This window comes from Westerdykella ornata, assembly GCF_010094085.1.
Source record: "Westerdykella ornata strain CBS 379.55 unplaced genomic scaffold EI97scaffold_1, whole genome shotgun sequence".
Classification (NCBI taxonomy): Eukaryota; Fungi; Ascomycota; class Dothideomycetes; order Pleosporales; family Sporormiaceae; genus Westerdykella; species Westerdykella ornata.
Genome location: NW_022986851.1, coordinates 1796510 through 1814871, shown reverse-complemented (window position 1 = coordinate 1814871; position 18362 = coordinate 1796510). Strand labels below are relative to the sequence as shown.

Genomic DNA, 18362 nt, shown 5'->3' with positions numbered 1-18362 from the left:
GCTTTAACTATTTTATCTTTATTTCTGATTGCACACCGAACGGAGCTAGCCCTGGAGGAGAAGAATCGCCGCAATCCGCGCTAACCGTAAGTGGAAAGCAACAAGATACTTGTCTGCCCCGCCTTGAATCCCCACCACAACACAACTGTGCCCATCGTGCGAACTATAGCAGCTCAAATCGAACTTATTAAAGGGAATCTACGTTGGACCTGTGTCGGATACCTTTTCAATGGCCGAACCAACAGCATACCCGAAAAAAGTGTTATACTGTGGAGGTACGCGCTTCCTTTTGACAGCTTCACTTCGCATGCTAACGAACACAGTGTGCAGTTTACCACCTGAAGTAGGTAGGAAGTCGGGTGTGAATCCTAAAGCCACATCTCCTAACCCAAGTTTTCAGTACTGCGAGTTCGGCGGCACAGTGAAAAAGTGCGAAGAATGGCTGAAATCCAACCACCCTCACCTGCACGAGAAGCTGTACTCACAAGGTACACCATCTACATCTCCTTCCCCTGCTCTACTTCTGTAGTAAATCCAAGACCACTTTCTAACCTTCCCACGCGCCACAGAAGCCCTCGAGCAAAACCTCTCCTCCCTCTCCCTCGAGGCCCAAAAACGCGCCGAAAAGGACGCCCAAAAGAAAGCCGCCAAAGCCGCGTCCGCCGAAGCAAAAGCGCAAGCCGAACGCGCCAGCAGCAAAGTCCTCATCAAGCGCATCGAGCGCAACAAGCGTAAATACGTCACCGCTGTGCAAGGGCTCGAACACTTCGGCCTCGATATCAAGAAAGTGGCCAAGGATTTCGGCAAGAAGTTTGCAACGGGGAGTAGTGTGACACGGATTCCAGGAGGAGGGGAGGAGATTACGGTGCAGGGGGATTTGAGCGATGATATCTATGATTATGTGATAGAGACGTATAAGGACGTGCCGGAGGATAATGTGGAGTGCGTGGAGGATAAGAAGAAGAAGGCTGCGGGTTGATAGCGCGATTGAGGATGTCGCATGGGCGGTATAGTGGAACGGTTGCGATTTCGATATCCGAATGTACCCGGTCCTTTTGGAAGGGCATCTGGGCCAGCTGAACATGCCTAGAAGCTGGATCATACGCAGCACATGCGGAACAACACCACGATTAGTCGAATTGGTCCACTTCGAGGGTGCCTCACAGTAACACGGTATATCAGAGTTTCGAGTGATGCTGTACATAGGTGCGATCGCTCTTTCGAAACTAGTGCGGTTAGGTATTAGCAGCCTCCAACATACTTTATAAACCACATTTTAAATGTCACAATGCGAGAGAGATAGCATCTCTCTTCCTGAGCTGTACACAAAAGAAGCACAGCCACGTGTCCAGCCACAGCAGAATACGTACGCCAAGCAATGCGGCTCGGCGCCGTCCCAGGCTCCCAGGCTTCGATTTTTGCCTAGACCAATGGAAGCCTAGCGCCTTCTTTAAAAGCAGACCTCAAGATTGTGGTCTCATAACTTCTGTCGCAAAAGCAAACTGCAGGCAGGTCTATTTCTGCCTTCATTCGAGTGTCTTCCAAGCGCGCAACAGGACTGAGCGAGATCCCCTGAACTCCGACGTGGTCCGCCTAAGGAAACGAGAAGGGACAAGCAAAAGAGGAGGAAGTAAGACCGAAGAAGGTTGGGACTGGAAGAAGACGGGACGGGACGAGGTGGTCATCAAAGGAGGGGAAGGATCTCGATTGAAGAGAGGACATTGTTAGAGGAAGAGGAGGACCCTGGGTAAAATTAAAGCTGTCGCTACTGGGAGGAAGTGGAAGGGCGCGAAAGGCCTGGATAGAGCGTGATGAGCTAGGAACCGACTCAGACACCAGTTTACATACGCGCGGAGCTGGCCGTCTATTCAACGGCGATATATAAATTGGGAACGTTTGGTGGGACCCTGAGAATTTCACTCTCACAGTGAGGCGCGAGGCGGGAGTGCTGGTGAACGAATCGAGGGCCTTTCACCGCCGCCTTCGGACCTGCAACCTTTACGTTATAGATACCCGCGACAAATCTCCACTGACCGTACGCTCGCGCAAAGTTTCCGCACACGTGCGCGCACTCGGCGGCACGAACACAACTGGAGTTTACGACCACTTCTATAAATCCTCGCGCAACCTCTCACACACCCACTTTCACGCAACCTCACTCATATAACCAAACTCGCCCAACCACAAATCCACACCCATACTCATACAGTCACGCTCACGTAACTCGGACCACACCATACCCACCATATCCACACCGCGACGATGGCGCCTCCACGTACTGGCGGGATTCGCAAGAAGGTGAAGAAGGACAAAAAGACCTTACAGCCTGACCGCGACGGCGACCTTTCGATGGGCGCCGCCCCTACACCCCAACAGCCACAACGCCCAAAGTCGAGTCTTGTCGAGCTTCGAGTCACCGGCTGGACCGCCGAGGACGACGTCCCACGTATCGTTCAGTTTCTCAATCGGCACGCATCCAAGCGGAAAGGTGGTCCAAGGCAAACTGGTGGCCCAGCGTCGCTTGCCCCTAACCTGATCAAGTCTTCTCGAACCGCAGATGGCGTACTCATCATTCGTGTTCGACAAGACGACGTGCCCGCCTTTGGAAAGATCAACAACTTCCAATTCACATCAACCAACGGCTCACAGAAGCTCGCAATATCAGGTCCCGGAATCCGCGCAAGTGAGAAGGCAGTGGACGCCGAATCATCTACCCTAGACAAAGCCGCGAAGGATGCGTCCACCGGTAAAGAAGGGCTCATGGAGCTTCTCAAGGGGTTCCTCGAACGGAGATATGACCCGTCCCAGAAGATGTTGAATCTCTCGAACATCGCCAGCGATGAACAGTAAGTGTGCTGGTAAGTAGTGATGTTAAATACAGAATCGCTCACAAAGGTAGAATATCGGAGATTGGCATGTTCACCACCACATCAAGGCGCGCGAAGTTCATGCCCGCCCTCATGGTCGCTGTGGACAAGGCACTACCGACCCGGGCTGCGAAAGCCGAAGCTATTGTAAGCGTGTCTCTGAGCAACAACGGACTTCCCGACCTATCTCTGGTGTCCGAAGTTGCGCGAACACTTCCTGATATCAAGAATCTCGACCTGTCAGGGAACGAACTTTCGGATCCCTCCGCATTGGGTCCCTTCAAATCGAGACTGCGGAATCTCGGCGAGATTGTCCTAGCCGGTAACCCCCTTCAATCCCAAGAGGGTTGGCAAGACAAAGTCACGAAGTTCTTCCCCCGATTACGTCTACTGGACGGGGTTCAGGTGCGCACGGAAGCCCAGATTGCGCGTCTGGATCAACCCAAGGAAGTCCCGATGCCTTCAGCATCTAACTTATGGATCGACCCGCAGGGGGTTGCACAAGCATTTGTCCTCGATTTCATCAAACTCTTCGATGAAGATCGCACCACGCTAATACAACGGTGGTATGATGGCGAATCCACCTTCCAAGTCAACGTCAATGCCCGAGCACGCGGCGGCGCAGGCAGCTCACACGACAGGACACCATGGGACTCGTACCTCCAGCAGAGCCGAAATATTCGTATCATCCGCAACAAGCGGGCACGATATTCCCGAAAGGCCAAAGGCCCGTCCCAGATTTCCGAAGCCTTCGCCAAGATCCCACCAACGAGGCATCCGTTGCTGGAATCCGACGCATACAACTTGTCCTGCATTCCCCAGCCGAACTGCCCGGATCCGACAGGCCAATCCGTAGTGGGAGTCACAGGCTGCCTTATCAATCTCCAGTCACAATATGAGGAACATCGAACCGCGAAGGGAGCCGACCAAATTGTTCGCCGCGCCTTCGAACGTACCATCGTCCTCGCTCCCGGTGGCCCTTCGGGCTGGCGCATCATCTCCGACCTTCTATCCCTGCATGCCGGCGGTGGCACCCCAGCGTGGATTCCTCAAACCACCATCAACCCCATTGAGACTCCGGTTCCCGCTCCCGTCCCAGCTGGCGCAGCGCCTGCTGCCCTCCCATTAGGGCTCACTCCAGAGCAGCAGGCGATTGTGATGCAGGTACAGGCTGATACGAGGCTCAAGGCGGACGTTGCCGTCGATCTCTTGACGCATGCCAATTGGGACATCTCGGCTGCAGCGGCCTTGTTCCAGGAACGGCTTCACTTGATTCCGCCGGAGTCGTTTGAGGGCCCTGCGCCTGTGGTTAATGGGGGCAATTTATGATATCCATACCGATGGTTCTGGATGGGACGAAGGATATTTTTGAAGGGTCACATGTTCGGGAAGGGATGTCACTTCGATTTGCCAGGGAGAAGTGATCACATTGAGTCTACTTTTGAACGACGGGAAGGACGAGGGGGGATTGCACTGAACGCACATGGTTCAATGACATGATTCTGGGCAAATCTCCGAGACCTGGTTTTGGTCGGCGTGGATTGTGCATCATAAACATCACACCAATACTCGTTTCAACGAACGAGAATCTCAATTTGGGATACCGGGGCTTGGAAAAGGGGCTCTGAGAGAGCGGTACAGGGTGCTGCATCAGTGTGTACTGCCTGTCGGTGCATTTCTGCTAGAAGAGCGCATATGACGCGAAGAACTGTGGATATTATTATTATCAATGAAACTTCGGAGGCATCAGGTCTCTGGCAGGTATTGTACAATCTCTTGACTTGCAACGGTGATGTGCATCATGTGGTGTTCCCATCATTTTTATTGAAGACGTGGAGTTGATTGTGTAGAGACGGAACGCTAGCATTGCTATAGATAGGATCAAACTATGCAACCGTGACAAAACAAGACAGTAAGTTAACGGGATATCTGCACCACAAAACAGTGACCCTGAGGTCCTCTCAATTCTTCCAAAACTGTTCACTCTAGGCTATCAATTCTATGCGTCTAATCCCACTCCCCACGCCTACATCTTCGCCGCCTGCCTCAGCACCTCGGCCGTCAACTCCTCCCCTTTAACCCTCTTCTCACTAAACCGCCCCATCTGAATGAGTCGCCGGATCAGCTCCTCGTCGCCGAAATGGCTGTTATGTTCGAACTCGGGTTCCTCGCCGTAGGCGACCCGCGCCGCGTCAACGAGGATGCGCGCAGTCATGCCGAAGACGCGGAACGTGGTGAGGGAGTCGAAGGGGAGTGGGGATGGGGAAGGGTCGTCGCCTTCGGGAATGTGATGTCTGGATGTTGTGGAATCCACTTGTTGGGGAGTGGAGGAATTGGGGGTCGTCTTGCGCGCGTCTTCTTCTCCGTTTGATCGAGGTGTGGCATTCGCATTCGCATTTGCCTTTGCAGTTGAGGTATTCGGTTCCACGGTTCCAGATACACTCTGCTGCCGCCTCCCTTCTCCATCCCCCTTTTCTTCCCCTTTCACACGAACACCCGGCCGAGGGATGTAGAAATTATGCATCCGCCACCGACTCTCATGCCAATCCTGCCACGACCCGCGATACCAGCTGTGCCTCGCACCGCTCTTCGTCAACGGCCCCGGCCCCCGCGACTCCCAGTTCTTCTTAAGGAAATTGTGGAACGGGGCCGTGAAGACGGCAGCGACTTCCTTTGGATCGAGCCTAGGGATCATTTTCTCCTCCACTGCTGCTGCTGCTCTTGCGTCCTCGCTCCCTCCTGCGGTAGTGCCACTACTGTTTCCATTTCCATTTTCACTGTTGGAGTAGGAAGTCGAGGGGCCCAGGAAGGCGACGCAGGGGCGCACGCCCAGCTCGGTTCTCGCCATGTTGGTGGGCATTTCGCAGAGGTGCTCGATGAGGAAGCCCGGCGGGAGGGTGTCGTCGTCCTGTGGGAGGCCGATTTCTTCGTAGGCTTCGCGGCGGGCGATGGTGAAGGGGGTTTCGGTGAGGGAGTCGGCTTTGCCTGTGATGAGGCATGTTAGCGGACGAATGAGTACCTTCAATAGGCCTTGCTTGTAGGATCGTAGTGTTTTTATCTCGATAGGAAGAAGATTGGCAAGGACACACCTCCTGGTAATGCGGCTTGTCCTGCGTAGCTTCGGAGCGTGCTCGCGCGCATGGTGAGGACGACTTTGAGTTCGCCGTGGCGGTCCGGGAAGAGGAGGATGAGGACGGCGGCGCGCCGGGAGAGCGGGCAGTTATACCATTGTGTGGGTGGTGGTTTGTATGCGCGCAGGCGGGCGAGGGCTTGCTATGTCATGTCATTAGGGGTCATGAAGTTTCAAGCTTTCAACTTGGGGAAGGTGGAACAGAAATGGATGGATGAGTCGGCTTACCGCAGAGGATTGTGATAACATCATCTCTGCATCCGGGGAGCGAGTGGATTGGTTGTAGGGGCGCGCATGGTGCCGGATTCTGTGGGGAGAGTTTGGGTGGTTGGCGGAGAGCTTGAGAGTCGGAGGGGTTGATGTCATGACCGAGGCATAAGTTGGTGTGGGGGGCCGGGGGGTTGGGCAGGCATGGCGGAGGGGAGAATAGGATTGGGGCATGTAGGAATGGTTCGGAAATGGAAATAGATTCTATTTACTGTTGAACATGGTGGTAGCAATTGGTGGAGTGGTGGAGTAGTGGCTGGTTGAGGGCAGTCATGGTTGCTCAGATAGATGTTGTATGAGGTGCGTTTATCGGGGAACTCAAATGCAAGCAGCCCAGTTTGAAGAAGCTGAACGAAGTTGATATGATACATGTAAGAGTATTAAGTGCTCAAGGCACTTCAGCATCATCGTCATCGCCTCCAAACCCGAAGCTGAAGCCGCCGGACTCCTCCTCATCAGCCTTAGTGAGCTCCTCCCACCTACCCCTACCCTTCTTACTCTTACGCTCCAATTCTTGCAGACCCTGCTCTAAAATATGGGGATGTGCCTCTTTGAGCCTCTCAACAAACAGCTCGTATGCACGGTCGCACACATCCTCTCTGAAGCCGCTCACTTGGTCCCTCTGATCTCGCAAAAACCCTAAAACATCAGACAAACGCTTCTTCGGCACAAAGTTCTGCGTCAGAGCCAAACTGTCTTCGAGATTCAGAACCAGGTGAAACCAGCCAGATGGGACGTGCAACACTTCGCCGGCGTAGCAGACGCCTTCACGGCAACCCGGAGTCCGACGAGCAAGAGCATGGAAAGTGAGCAGATACTCTGCGATCGAAAGTGGGGATGTGATCTCCGAGTGGTCCTCGGAAAGTATGACCCCAGGAGGTGGGGGCAGCGAGGGCGAGGACGGGAACATGAGCCAGTACTTCGAGCCGGTCAAGACACCGTTCCACGCACACGTGGCGTTGGGGTCCTTGTGGAAGGTCGAACCACTCCTCTTCGGGCCCATAATCATCCATCTACAGTCTGGTCTTAGGTCCCCTAGGACATCAAAGAGGTCCTCGCCGAAACAGTCTGGCGGCCAGTATGCTGCATCGGGGGCCTCACGGCCGACTTTGATGCCTGTCTTCTCGGCAAAGGCACGGTCAAAGACATATAAGGGGCTTTCGTCGGCGTTGTCGTACATGTAGTCTATGTACTTTCTGGTTGGCCAGTCGACGGCTTCGGCTCGGAATTTGACATCGGGGTACTTCTCCAGCAAGGTCTGGGGTGTCCAGGATCCATATACAGGCCACTCTTTCACAGGCGATGTTAGGATGAAAGGCTTATTCGTCCAGTTTTCAGCATACTCCTCGTATGTCAAATCTTCCAGTCTGGGGATGGCGTTCTGAGCGGGAATGTTCTCCACAAAGGGCTCCAGAGGGGTATTGGCACATTGAAATGGTCTGTACAGTACATCTGAAAAAAGATTCTTGCAACAGATTGAAGTCACGAGTTCTCTGGGGATGTTGAGGTGTGTTGCCCGCCATGTACCGCGCCACTCAAAGTGCTCAGGAGGACATCTGTTGATTGGTTAGCGAAAATTGGGTGCCTAGAGATCTTTGAATCACAGCTTGTATGACTGTAAAGGCGAAGCACGGAAATACGATCAGTGCGGTAAGAGAAAAGAAGGAACTTCTGATTGGAGAGGCCATTTGCATGAGCTAACAGGAGGATTGCAACCAATAACTGTATTGTGTATGTGCACCATAGTCTTGTTCACATGCGCCCGACTGAAATCTCCCTGCCTCTCTTTGGGATGTGAAAAGGAATAATATCTTTTTAACACGCATCCAAAGCGAGATGGAAAGAAAATGGAAGGAAAAAGAATCCACCTACTTGATGAACAAGGCTCTCCATAACTCATCCAGCCGAGTAAAAGCGTACAAGGCCTTACAGGTGCTCCCGAGACGAGTGAGTGAGTCGGCATCGAATGACTCAAGAATGTGGCTCAGCAACTCATCCGGGAGCCTCGCGAAGAGTCCGCAATGTGCCTTGAGATTCTCCAAAGCAGTATAGGCATTGCCCGCAGGTCTGATGTGCAGAGGATGTGTCGGCACCGCTTTTGCCACTTCCACTTCGCCCGCGTCCTCGGACGGTATCAGAGTCGAGGTCGGCGAAAGTTTGGCCTTCTTGAACGGTGGCGGAAACACTTCTGTGCGGGCAGAACTGTGGTCAAGCAATGTCCCAGGCGCCATCTATGGAAACTGAGAAATAGAACGTTCAGGAATAAGCAACTCGGTAATCCATTCGAGTCCCGTGACTCCTGCAGTAAACTGGAAGAAAGGAGGAAATAACCAATGGGGTGGCCGAGCAAAGGATGAGAAAGAGATGGCTTAGCAGTGAAGGCAGGACCGAGTTTGCCGCAATCTTGGTGAGAGTAGTCCATGGTGGTGGTGGTTTTGCACCCACGTCTCCACCGCTTTGGGCTTAGCGCGAAATGAAATTTTGTGGCCCAGGGCTTAAAAGACTTACGGCCCTGCTCTCTTCCCTCCTCCATCACCCATCACCCAACCCACAACGCACAACACAACCAACGTAACACATCTCATAGATACCCTTTGATTCTCGCTCGAGGATCTGGTATCTATTTTTCACAGCAAATTCACTTCTCTCGTTCGGCGGTATCCAGAGGATCACCCCCAACAACCCACAAAAACCCACAACCCCGCCACACGCAACCCCTCCGACTACAGCGCAGCGCCTGTAGTCACTCGCTACATCTAGCACAATCATGGCTGATAAAGGTCTCGAGGATGTGCCTGAGGGTGAGTTATCCCATCTGCGGCTGGCCGTGGGCGCAGAGCGGCGCATCTGAACGCCCCGCTTCGCCAGCTGCAAGAATTTTGCGAAAGGATCTCTTCGCTAACGAACCGTCGCTTTCCAGGCCAGATTGAGTCCAACTACGATGAGACGACCGACTCCTTCGATGCCATGAACCTCAAGCCCGAGCTCCTTCGCGGAGTCTACGCCTACGGTTTCGAGCGCCCCTCCGCCATCCAGCAGCGCGCCATTATGCCCGTCATCAAGGGTGAGTTTCCGCACCTCTTCCAACCCAAGAACAATCTCCTAACCTATCGACAGGCCACGATGTGATTGCGCAGGCTCAGTCCGGTACCGGTAAAACGGCTACCTTCTCCATCTCCGTCCTCCAGAAGATCGACCCCAACCTCAAGGCCTGCCAGGCGCTTATCCTTGCGCCCACTCGCGAGCTTGCCCAGCAGATCCAGAAGGTTGTGGTCGCCATCGGTGACTTCATGAACGTCGAGTGCCACGCCTGCATTGGCGGCACCAGCGTTCGTGAAGACATGAAGGCGCTTCAGGAGGGCCCCCACGTCGTCGTCGGTACCCCCGGCCGAGTCCAGGATATGATCCAGCGTCGCGTCCTCAAGACGGACAACATGAAGATGTTCGTCCTCGACGAGGCCGACGAGATGTTGTCTCGCGGTTTCACCGAGCAGATCTACGACATCTTCCAGCTGCTCCCCCAGTCCACCCAGGTCGTTCTCCTGTCCGCCACCATGCCCCAGGATGTGCTCGAGGTCACCACCAAGTTCATGCGTGACCCCGTCCGTATCCTCGTCAAGAAGGACGAGCTTACCCTCGAAGGTATCAAGCAGTTCTACATTGCCGTCGAGAAGGAGGACTGGAAGCTGGATACCCTCTCGGATCTGTACGAGACTGTCACCATCACCCAGGCCGTCATCTTCTGCAACACCCGCAGGAAGGTTGACTGGCTCACCGACAAGCTTACTGCTCGCGACTTCACCGTGTCCGCCATGCACGGCGATATGGACCAAGCGCAGCGTGACATCATCATGAAGGAGTTCCGCTCCGGCTCCTCTCGTGTCCTGATCGCCACCGACCTCCTCGCCCGTGGTATCGATGTCCAGCAGGTCTCCCTTGTCATCAACTATGACCTTCCCGCTAACCGCGAGAACTACATCCACCGCATCGGTCGTGGTGGTCGTTTCGGTCGTAAGGGCGTTGCCATCAACTTCGTCACCGCCGAGGACGTCCGCATGATGCGCGAAATCGAGCAGTTTTACAGCACCCAGATTGAGGAGATGCCCATGAACGTTGCTGGTGAGTTTTGTCGCGACGCCCAAGCCGGTTACTTGTATACTGACTATCTCGCCAGATCTCATCTAAAGTGCTAATCTACACGCCTCGATATTCCTACTACCCTTGCACTTTCAGATTTCTTTTGGTGGCGTACTGGGTTTGTGTAGGTGATACACTAATTTGAGACGGTCGCTGCGTGGTCAGAAGCCGTTTCCGGATCCGTTCACTTCAGAAGACGGTCGAGGTGGAGATGTGCGGGTTCAAATCATCTCTCGGCGTTTGTTTCGTTCTTTTTTCCCGAAAAGTATGCGAAGGTTAGAGGTGGATTTGGACCGTGGTGGTGACGGCTCTGACAGCTGGTCATGGGTCGGTTTCCTTCTGTTCATCCATCTCATGAGGCTCTTTTCTGTCCGCTTCCCTTTCCTCTTCTTCGACTCATCGGCTAGCCTGCACTACGACGGGAACGGCGATCGAGACAGGCAGAGGCTGCGGGGTTTCTTCCTCCTTGGTACGGTTATCATGGTGGATGACCTGCGAAGGGAGGAGGGATCATCGTCGTGGTGCTGCCCGACTCTCTCGGCCTGGCAGTGTGGGGCTATGCTATGGCTATGTATGTCTGGGATGAACAGTCATGATCATGACTTCTCTTGCCGTCATCTAGAGGGTGTGATAAATGCATGATAGGCTAGTTTTTTATATATGGTTCGTGGCTATGCTTGGTTGTGCCGATGATTTGAGGACATGTGATGTCGCGCTGTGAACTTGGAAGAGCAAACTACCTCGGAGGTTTGCTAGGCTGCGGACATTCAAGCAAAAGCAAAGATCATTGTTGTGGGTGCTTGTTGTGCTATACCTGCACTTCCATCCTACTTCTCCCTGGCCGGGCTTGATGTCCAGCTCATGCTACTCTGCCAATGATAGACCTGAGAAGCAGACAAATTCTCTATGCATCTGAACTTTATGAAAACCGAGTCATCTCACACAAATTTATGGCTTTATTCCACCCAAGTCTAATCTAGCAACGTAGCTACCCCCTGCCACCTTTCTCACTAGCAATCGTCTACCTGCCTAAGAACAATCACCCGCGCCCGGTTCCTTGAACCATCTCGGACGTACACCAAATCTATCATCAACATAACAAACCACTAGAAGGAAAAGGAAAAAAAGACGAAAGACAACAACCCCTCCCAAGGCACCCCCGCACAGCTCCGCTCCTCCTCCTCCTCCCCTCCAAAGCGCCGGCCGCTCCTCATTCAGATTCAGACCAGTGGTCGCGGACCTGATATTCGAATCCTTCGTCATCATCTTCGTAGTCTTGGGGAATAACGACGTCGTCGGAGGAGGAGGAGGAGGAGGAGGAGGAGGAAAGGGAAAGAGTATAGTCTTCGCCGGACCAGAAGAAGGGGTTGGAGCCGAGTTGGGCGGCGGGGTGCGGCGTGGGAGGGCTGTCCGGTTGGGTGAAGGTGAAGGACTCGCGTTGGGGTGAAGAATGCGCCTGGGTGGACGACTCCGGCTGGTTGGAGGAAACCATATGGGTAGACGACTCTGCATGGGTGGAGGACTCCGCTGGGGTAGAAGCCTCCCCCTTGCTAGATTCCTCGTCCTGGGTTGATTCCTCCACCTGAACGGTTTCCTCCGTTTGAGCAGCAGCAACCTCCTAAGCCACCACCTCCCCACCCTCACTCCTCTCCCCACCGGACCCCGTTACCTGTACCTGCCTCTCGTTTTCCCTCTCCCTCCTCCTCTCCTCCTCCTCCCTCTCCAACCCCTCCAAAAACCCCTCCCACGTCTCCACCGTCCTCTTGAAAAACTCGACATTCCTCTCCGCCAACGCCCCCAACGTATCCCGAAACTCCAACGCCTTGATCCTCTCAAAATCCTTCACCTCCTTGACCGTATGCTCATCAAACGCCTCGCTCGTCTTCTTCGCCTGCTCCACCTCGTTCGTCAGCCGCTCGATCTCGACTTCCAGCTTCCTAAGCCGCTGCCGCCGCGACTGCTCGTGGTCGATTCCGCGCAGGTCTTCCACTTTGGAGCGCAGGAAGCCCGACGCGCCCAGGCCGGAGGTGCCGGGGGCCGCCGAGGCAAGGGCGTCGCGCTCCGTGGCGGTGCGGGCGAGGTAGTCGGTTAGCGCCTCGAAGTCGAGTTGTTTGTTTTCTCTCGTCTTGAGTAGGGACTTCACCGCTTGGATGTAGGCGTCCATGTCTCTCAGAGACGTTAGGTAGTCCTGGTCCGTGTGCTCCTTCAGCGCTTTCAAGCCCTGGCTCGTCGTCGCTACAGAGCTGGCAAAACTCGTGAGCGTGGATTCGACGCCCGGCTCGAGGGAGATGAGCTTCTGGCACTGGACGGCCAGGTCCGTGTAGTCGTCTTCGAGGTCGTGTTCGCGGCGGACGACACGCTGCGTGACCTTTTCGACGTTGGACAGGTCGTCGGCGAGTTTGGCGGCGCGCTCGTTGACCTCGATGAAGCGCTTGTCCGGCTTGTGGGGCTTGGTAAAGGTGTTGAGGAGGGATTCGGTGAAGCTGTCGACGATGCCGCCGGAGGTGCCGCCGGCGGCGCTGGGGGAGTCGGAAAGGGAGGCGCCCCGGCTGGTGCGGCCGCGCATTTGCTGATTCCAGTCGGGAGTCTCAAGGAAGATGATCAAGAGGGCCGCACGGCGTAGTACGGGATGCAAGGTCATGCGTTTGAGGAAGCGGTGCAGCGAGTGAGCGCGGCGCTGGGTGAAGTCGGGGCCGAAACGGTCGCCGCGGACGTACTCGAGTTTGTGTTTGTCGGGTAAGGGAGGAATTGCGCATTGTGGAAATTCCTTGGAGAGTTGTTTCCAGAGGAAGACGAAGTCGGTGAAGCGGCGCCGGACAGAGAATTCGGGTCGTTGGAAGGATTGGAAGTCTGACTGTGTGGATGAGGGGTTTAGCTACCTGGTGGAAGTTCACAGGGAGGTCGAGGATAGTCGGAGTACCTTTGTAGTCACTAGATAAGAGACATAGGCATCTTTCGTGCCGGCCAGCTCCTTTTGCGGACTCCCGACCGTCGTCTCCAGACGGCCCTCGGAGAAGTCGGCTGCCATGGAGGTACCTGTGGTAGTATGGGAGATGGTGGGACGGAGCGGCGCCTTTCCTTTGCCCTTGTAGTCCTTGCGGTTCACTACGGGATCCCCAAAGTGATCCCAGTCGTCTGGAGCTTGTGCGTCGGGTGAGAGTGGTGGATCTTCCTGTGGAGATGCTGCTGAGGCTGGAGAGGTGAGCTCCCGTGTGACGTCGGCATCGGAGGGGCGCAGGCGCCCGTGCTTGGCATCTTCCTCTGCCATTTCGGGGAACGAGTGCATCATGCGACAACAGCGAAGCGATGGAAATTTGGAATGTTGGATATTGATAATTGTTGATAGCAAGAGTGTCGGCAACCATGCCTTGGGCCAACGGATATACACATGTTCTATCAGATGTGAAGGAAAGCGCATCTCTCCCAAACCCTTTGAGAAAGTCAACCCGGCTGTTGAAGCGCCAATCTACATCTGAAGAGAGGAACACAGAATACAAATACAACGATGTCATGCTGTATCATTCATCGTTTCCGCACAGCTAAACCGCTGCTCGAGTTCCCTGAGAATCTTGGGCGTAATCTCGTCGCTGGTGTTCCCGCTTACGGTGGTCAGGACGCCAAGCTTGTCATAGTGCTCCAGCAGCGGTTCGCTCGTCTCCTTGAAGGCCTTCAATCGCGCTTTCCACACTTCTGGGTCGTCGTCTTCCCTCCTGGTCAGCGGCTCCCCAGTGATATCGTCCTTGCCAGGCACCTTCGGAGGGTTGAAGGTGGTGTTGTACACGCGCCCTGAAGGCGCATGGACCCACCGGTTGCATATGCGGTCGATGATGATGTCACTCGGAGTGTCAATGTTGACCACCAGATTGATCGGTATCAACTCATCCAGCCGCGATGCTTGTGCCGCAGTCCTTGGGAAACCGTCCAGGATAAAGGAAGCGCGAGGATGATCCGAATAGCTGTACTTGGAGCCCTGCGCATCGGAAGTGATGAAGCCGGAGTCCGCACTCTGGTCCGCCGCGCTCGCATCTGCTGCGCATGCACTGAGGCTGTACGGCCGAAGGCTGGTGTCGCTCAACCATCCGCGCGTTGTGAGCTCATTCACGATGAGTCGTAATATCATGTTGTCTGGGACCAGCGAACCGGCCTTCATCTTGGCTTCCGCTTGGATGCCTGCGCCCGTTAGAAAAGAAGTCATTTCTGGAGCCTACGGAGCATACCTAAAGGCGTCCGTTCTCTGACATTCTGCCGCAAGATGTCGCCGGAGCTGATGGCTGACAATTCCGGAAACCGCTTGATCAAGCGCTCTGTCTGAGTGCCCTTGCCAGCGCCTGGAGGGCCCACCAGTATGATTCTTGCCGCTCTCTTGAGCATTGTCTGGAGAGGATGTGCCGCGGTTGGGGGAGACGCAAAGAGCCTCAGCGCTATATATTGGGAATGACTTGGAGCAGGCGGAACGGGGTTTCGGAATGGAAGCCAGAGGCTCCCGAAGAGGTGCACCAGGCGATTAGCGGAGGTACATGATGGCGGAGTTTGTGGAAACTGGAGGATAAACAGAGCACGGGAACGATGTTCGGAATAACAAGAGCAGGTAGCGAGAGACGAGGACTTGCGTCGGTATCTACGGAGTACGGAGTTGTATATACAAGGAGTTGAAGATGAATGGAGAGAGAGGGAGGAGTGGAGGTGCACCGTGCGGGCCGCCATCGGCTGGTTCTCGCAACGTTTGCCCCTCCGGGATCTTCCCCAGAGACGCGGCGGTCGGCGACATTTGCGCCCGGTCATGCCAAGCCCTGAGCCACAATGTTCAGCCACAGTTTCCCGATGTTGCAATTTTGAAGTCACGTGGAATGGGGAACTGCAGGTGAATCCCCCCAGAAATGTTTAAAAAGATGTTTGATGCTCTGCATCCCTTTTTGTCTGGACGCTCTAAGGAGAAGTCCAGCTAGGTAGACCGGCCTTGCCGTCTATTTTCGGCGAATGGCGATGCCCAGCAGTGGCGGGCAGCATCTCGCCCCACGTGGGTCGCACTAAGCTTTCGGAGGTCGGCCCTGTTCCTGGCATGCTTGCACCCATCATCATCGCCTTTCTGCCATCACTCACCAACCTTCCACCATTTCCCTCCGCCAAAATACCGCTTCTGTCTTCCCCTCCATTGGTTTCGTAACCCCTCCATCTACTTGTTATCAGCCCTTCAGTAGCACGCCAGCCGTCTCCCCCTTTTGCCTCTCCCTACCGACCGCACCACCGCATCCGGTTCAATGTACGCCAGTCGAGCTGCCACCCGCGCAGCCCCAGCTGTCTATCGGGCAGGAGTCCGCACCGCAGGAAGGCCGGCTCGGAATACGCCCAGGCACCTTCCTGCCATAGCCATCCTCATCCCCCATCGTGGTTATGCCCTCGAGCAAACCAGCCATTCCACCCCCGGTTCTCAACTCCCGCCAGGCTACAGCGCGGAGCAGGTCCGGAAGTTAGCCGAAGAACAGCAGCAGCAGCAACAACAGCAGCAACAATCCAAGGAGAAGTCGGTGCCAGTTGCTACACCGGATGTCTCCATTCCTAGAAATGTCCCTACCGCTCTCCCTAAAACGAAGGCCACCGAGGCACAAAGCCTGACGGAGCTAGCATTGGACAAGGCTGCATCGGAGGGAAAGGAAGAGAAGAAGGCCGTATCCAGGAAAGAGGAAGAGAAGAAGAAATTGACCCTCTGGGAGAAAGTGAAGCACGAGGCGCAGCATTACTGGGACGGAACGAAACTGCTTGTAGCCGAGGTTAAGATCAGTTCAAAGCTGGCTTTGAAGATGGCCGCTGGCTACGAGCTTACGCGCCGGGAGCACAGGCAGGTGTGTTATACTGATACGAGTTTGAAGAAACCTCAATACTAACGCTGAACCAGTTGACCCGCACCGTCAAGGATTTGGGTCGCTTGATTCCCTTCTCGGTCTTCGTCATCATCCCATTTGCAGAGCTGCTTTTGCCAGTTGCACTGAAGCTCTTCCCCAACATGCTTCCGAGCACCTACGAGGGCCAGTCATCCAAGGACGCCAAAGCCAAGACTCTCAGGTCAACAAGGAAAGAAGTCAGCAATTTCTTGCGGCAAACATTGAAGGAGACCGGGCTTCCAGTGTCCGCGGAGAATGCGCAGAGGGACGAGTTCGCAGAGTTCTTCCGCAAGGTGGGTTTATTTACACGTCCTCTCCAATTCTTGCACTAGTCTGACTCCCGGTCAGGTTCGGACCACTGGAGAGTCTCCGTCGCCAGAAGAGATTATCAAAGTCTGCAAGATCTTCAAAGACGACCTCACCCTCGACAACCTCTCCCGCCCCCAACTCGTCGCCATCTGCCGCTACATGAACATGACCTCGTTCGGCACTGACAACTTCCTCCGCTACCAAATCCGCGTCCGCATGCGCCAAATCAAGCGCGACGACCGCGCCATCGCCTTCGAAGGCGTCAGCTCCCTCTCCGTCCCAGAACTGCAGACTGCGTGCGCCAGCCGCGGTCTCCGCACCCACGGCGTGTCTCCCGCCCGTCTCCGAGAAGACCTCCAAACCTGGCTCGACCTCCGCCTCAAGCATGGCGTACCCTCCACACTTCTCGTGCTCTCCAACGCCTTCGTCTATGCCCAGGGCAAGGAATCGGAAATGACGTCGCAACTCGCTGCCCTGGAAGCCGTGCTGTCCTCCATCCCCGAGGAGCTGTACCACGAGGTTGAGCTCGATATCCACACCATTGAGGGTGCCGCGACGAACAAGCAGCGCCTCGAGGTGCTCAAGGAGCAGCAAGACCTGATTGAGGAGGAGAACCAGCAGGCGGAGAGTCAGCAAAATAAGAATGCGGCGAGCCCGAAGGATGTGGACAATATCGATGAGGAGGAGAAGCCCAAGAGGGTCGAGGGAGAGGCGGTCGCGGCGCAGGGTGAAGGCGAGAAGGAGGGGGAGAAGGAAGCCAGTTCGGCAGACAGTGCGACGGAGGTGGGGAGTGCGGAGCGGACCGAGCAGGATCAGCGGGCGGAGGGGAAGGAGGAGGCCAGTGAAGGTAAGGAGGCGAAGAAGGAGTAAGGAGAACGAGATGAATGGAAGGGTTGTTGCTCGCGATTTATGTATATTTAGAAATGTAAGGTCCCGCTTCTTTTACGGGGCCGAAACTCGTTGTAACGGGCACTGGGAATAGCACAGTGACAGATATAGAAAATACCCACTTTGAATATAGACTGTACCAATAGTAGAAGAGGGCTCAGTATGGATATAGACTGTACTAGTAGTTAGAAGAAGAAAGACTCGATGTGGATTTAAGCCTATAAGAAGAAGATGGCGAGAGTCTTTGCGGATTCCTCCCATGTTGCTTGATGTGATATCTAAGCTGCCTTTTGGAACATGCTTGGAGTCACTATAATAAGTTGTCATGCAGCAAAGCAGTATATACATACAACATGTGCTAATTTCCTCTAAAAGTACCCTAAGGAATTTTTTTGGTTAGAATATGTATGTTATTTTTGCTTTCTGTTCTACTTACCCTAGATGTAGCGGTAGCGCTTAAGATATAGATTTACCTAGTTCAAATATATACTCCCTCTCCTCGGCGTGCTAAATACAAAATCATCATTAGCATAACCTACGTCCCACCACGATTCCGCATGCCTCGGAAAGTACATGCGATCTATGCAACCAGAATACCTTTGGACGGTTTCCCACGTCTACCCGCTCTCGATAATGGGATGGCAAAAAGGTTAACAGTATTTAACCTCCAAGCGCACCTCATAGAGAAGACATACAGCAAACAGTCAACCTCCACCTAAGCCTAAGGTTCTCGTCCCAGTCAAACTCCAACTCATGAAACAGGCAATCCACCACGTTCAAGTAGAACCTTGATACCTAGAACACTGCAGTAGACCGTCGTTCCCACGCACACAACACCTACCCAACCATCAACAACGATCAACCTCCCAGCTCGACCACACACCG

The 18362-nt window shown here is 54.5% G+C and overlaps 8 protein-coding genes across 8 annotated transcripts; 4 read left to right on the top strand and 4 right to left on the bottom strand.

Annotated features, from left to right (window-relative positions):
- The first annotated feature begins 140 nt into the window (after positions 1–140).
- On the top strand, positions 141–1287 carry EI97DRAFT_409914 (density-regulated protein DRP1). The gene is made up of 4 exons (XM_033796688.1): positions 141–275; positions 324–343; positions 401–488; positions 570–1287. The coding sequence occupies exons 1-4, from the start codon at positions 230–232 to the stop codon at positions 977–979; spliced, it is 564 nt and encodes a 187-aa protein (XP_033658796.1). The 5' UTR covers positions 141–229; the 3' UTR covers positions 980–1287.
- Positions 1288–2349: 1062 nt separating this feature from the next.
- Positions 2350–4626, top strand: EI97DRAFT_409912 (NTF2-like protein; the record flags this gene model as incomplete). The annotated part of the gene is made up of 2 exons (XM_033796687.1): positions 2350–2846; positions 2900–4626. 2 exons carry the CDS (start codon positions 2350–2352, stop codon positions 4194–4196), a joined length of 1794 nt encoding a protein of 597 aa, XP_033658795.1. The 3' UTR covers positions 4197–4626.
- A 267-nt stretch (positions 4627–4893) lies between these two features.
- On the bottom strand, positions 4894–6140 carry EI97DRAFT_366935 (uncharacterized protein; the record flags this gene model as incomplete). The annotated part of the gene is made up of 4 exons (XM_033795059.1): positions 4894–5228; positions 5358–5585; positions 5622–5852; positions 5957–6140. Coding segments are annotated over 4 exons (978 nt in total), but the record flags the coding sequence as incomplete, so codon positions are not given.
- Positions 6141–6638: 498 nt separating this feature from the next.
- On the bottom strand, positions 6639–8661 carry EI97DRAFT_389745 (F-box domain-containing protein). The gene is made up of 2 exons (XM_033796212.1): positions 8137–8661; positions 6639–7820 (listed from the first exon to the last, which is right to left on the bottom strand). Exons 1-2 carry the CDS (start codon positions 8493–8495, stop codon positions 6653–6655), a joined length of 1527 nt encoding a protein of 508 aa, XP_033658793.1. The 5' UTR covers positions 8496–8661; the 3' UTR covers positions 6639–6652.
- A 133-nt stretch (positions 8662–8794) lies between these two features.
- On the top strand, positions 8795–10559 carry EI97DRAFT_24405 (ATP-dependent RNA helicase eIF4A). The gene is made up of 4 exons (XM_033794083.1): positions 8795–9065; positions 9185–9328; positions 9382–10383; positions 10439–10559. Exons 1-4 carry the CDS (start codon positions 9032–9034, stop codon positions 10447–10449), a joined length of 1191 nt encoding a protein of 396 aa, XP_033658792.1. The 5' UTR covers positions 8795–9031; the 3' UTR covers positions 10450–10559.
- Positions 10560–12019: 1460 nt separating this feature from the next.
- On the bottom strand, positions 12020–13669 carry EI97DRAFT_366855 (uncharacterized protein; the record flags this gene model as incomplete). Its single annotated transcript, XM_033795051.1, has 2 exons — positions 12020–13255; positions 13322–13669. The coding sequence occupies 2 exons, from the start codon at positions 13667–13669 to the stop codon at positions 12020–12022; spliced, it is 1584 nt and encodes a 527-aa protein (XP_033658791.1).
- A 240-nt stretch (positions 13670–13909) lies between these two features.
- Positions 13910–14772, bottom strand: EI97DRAFT_367728 (adenylate kinase-like protein; the record flags this gene model as incomplete). Its single annotated transcript, XM_033795105.1, has 2 exons — positions 13910–14571; positions 14619–14772. The coding sequence occupies 2 exons, from the start codon at positions 14770–14772 to the stop codon at positions 13910–13912; spliced, it is 816 nt and encodes a 271-aa protein (XP_033658790.1).
- A 729-nt stretch (positions 14773–15501) lies between these two features.
- On the top strand, positions 15502–17683 carry EI97DRAFT_409894 (MRS7 family protein). The gene is made up of 3 exons (XM_033796686.1): positions 15502–16241; positions 16295–16573; positions 16629–17683. Exons 1-3 carry the CDS (start codon positions 15660–15662, stop codon positions 17457–17459), a joined length of 1692 nt encoding a protein of 563 aa, XP_033658789.1. The 5' UTR covers positions 15502–15659; the 3' UTR covers positions 17460–17683.
- The last annotated feature ends 679 nt before the right edge of the window (positions 17684–18362 follow it).

Bases quoted from the DNA above. Each gene is read 5' to 3' on its own strand.
- EI97DRAFT_409914 (XM_033796688.1), top strand. From the start codon at position 230: ATGGCCGAACCAACAGCATACCCGAAAAAAGTGTTATACTGTGGAG. The intron at 276-323 runs GTACGCGCTTCC...TAACGAACACAG, and splicing joins AAAAGTGTTATACTGTGGAG to TGTGCAGTTTACCACCTGAA. The intron at 344-400 runs GTAGGTAGGAAG...CCAAGTTTTCAG, and splicing joins TGTGCAGTTTACCACCTGAA to TACTGCGAGTTCGGCGGCAC.
- EI97DRAFT_389745 (XM_033796212.1), bottom strand. From the start codon at position 8,495: ATGGCGCCTGGGACATTGCTTGACCACAGTTCTGCCCGCACAGAAGTG. The intron at 7,821-8,136 runs GTAGGTGGATTC...ACCAATCAACAG, and splicing joins TGGAGAGCCTTGTTCATCAA to ATGTCCTCCTGAGCACTTTG.
- EI97DRAFT_24405 (XM_033794083.1), top strand. From the start codon at position 9,032: ATGGCTGATAAAGGTCTCGAGGATGTGCCTGAGG. The intron at 9,066-9,184 runs GTGAGTTATCCC...GTCGCTTTCCAG, and splicing joins TCTCGAGGATGTGCCTGAGG to GCCAGATTGAGTCCAACTAC. The intron at 9,329-9,381 runs GTGAGTTTCCGC...ACCTATCGACAG, and splicing joins CATTATGCCCGTCATCAAGG to GCCACGATGTGATTGCGCAG.
- EI97DRAFT_409894 (XM_033796686.1), top strand. From the start codon at position 15,660: ATGTACGCCAGTCGAGCTGCCACCCGCGCAGCCCCAGCTGTCTATCGG. The intron at 16,242-16,294 runs GTGTGTTATACT...ACGCTGAACCAG, and splicing joins CGCGCCGGGAGCACAGGCAG to TTGACCCGCACCGTCAAGGA. The intron at 16,574-16,628 runs GTGGGTTTATTT...ACTCCCGGTCAG, and splicing joins TCGCAGAGTTCTTCCGCAAG to GTTCGGACCACTGGAGAGTC.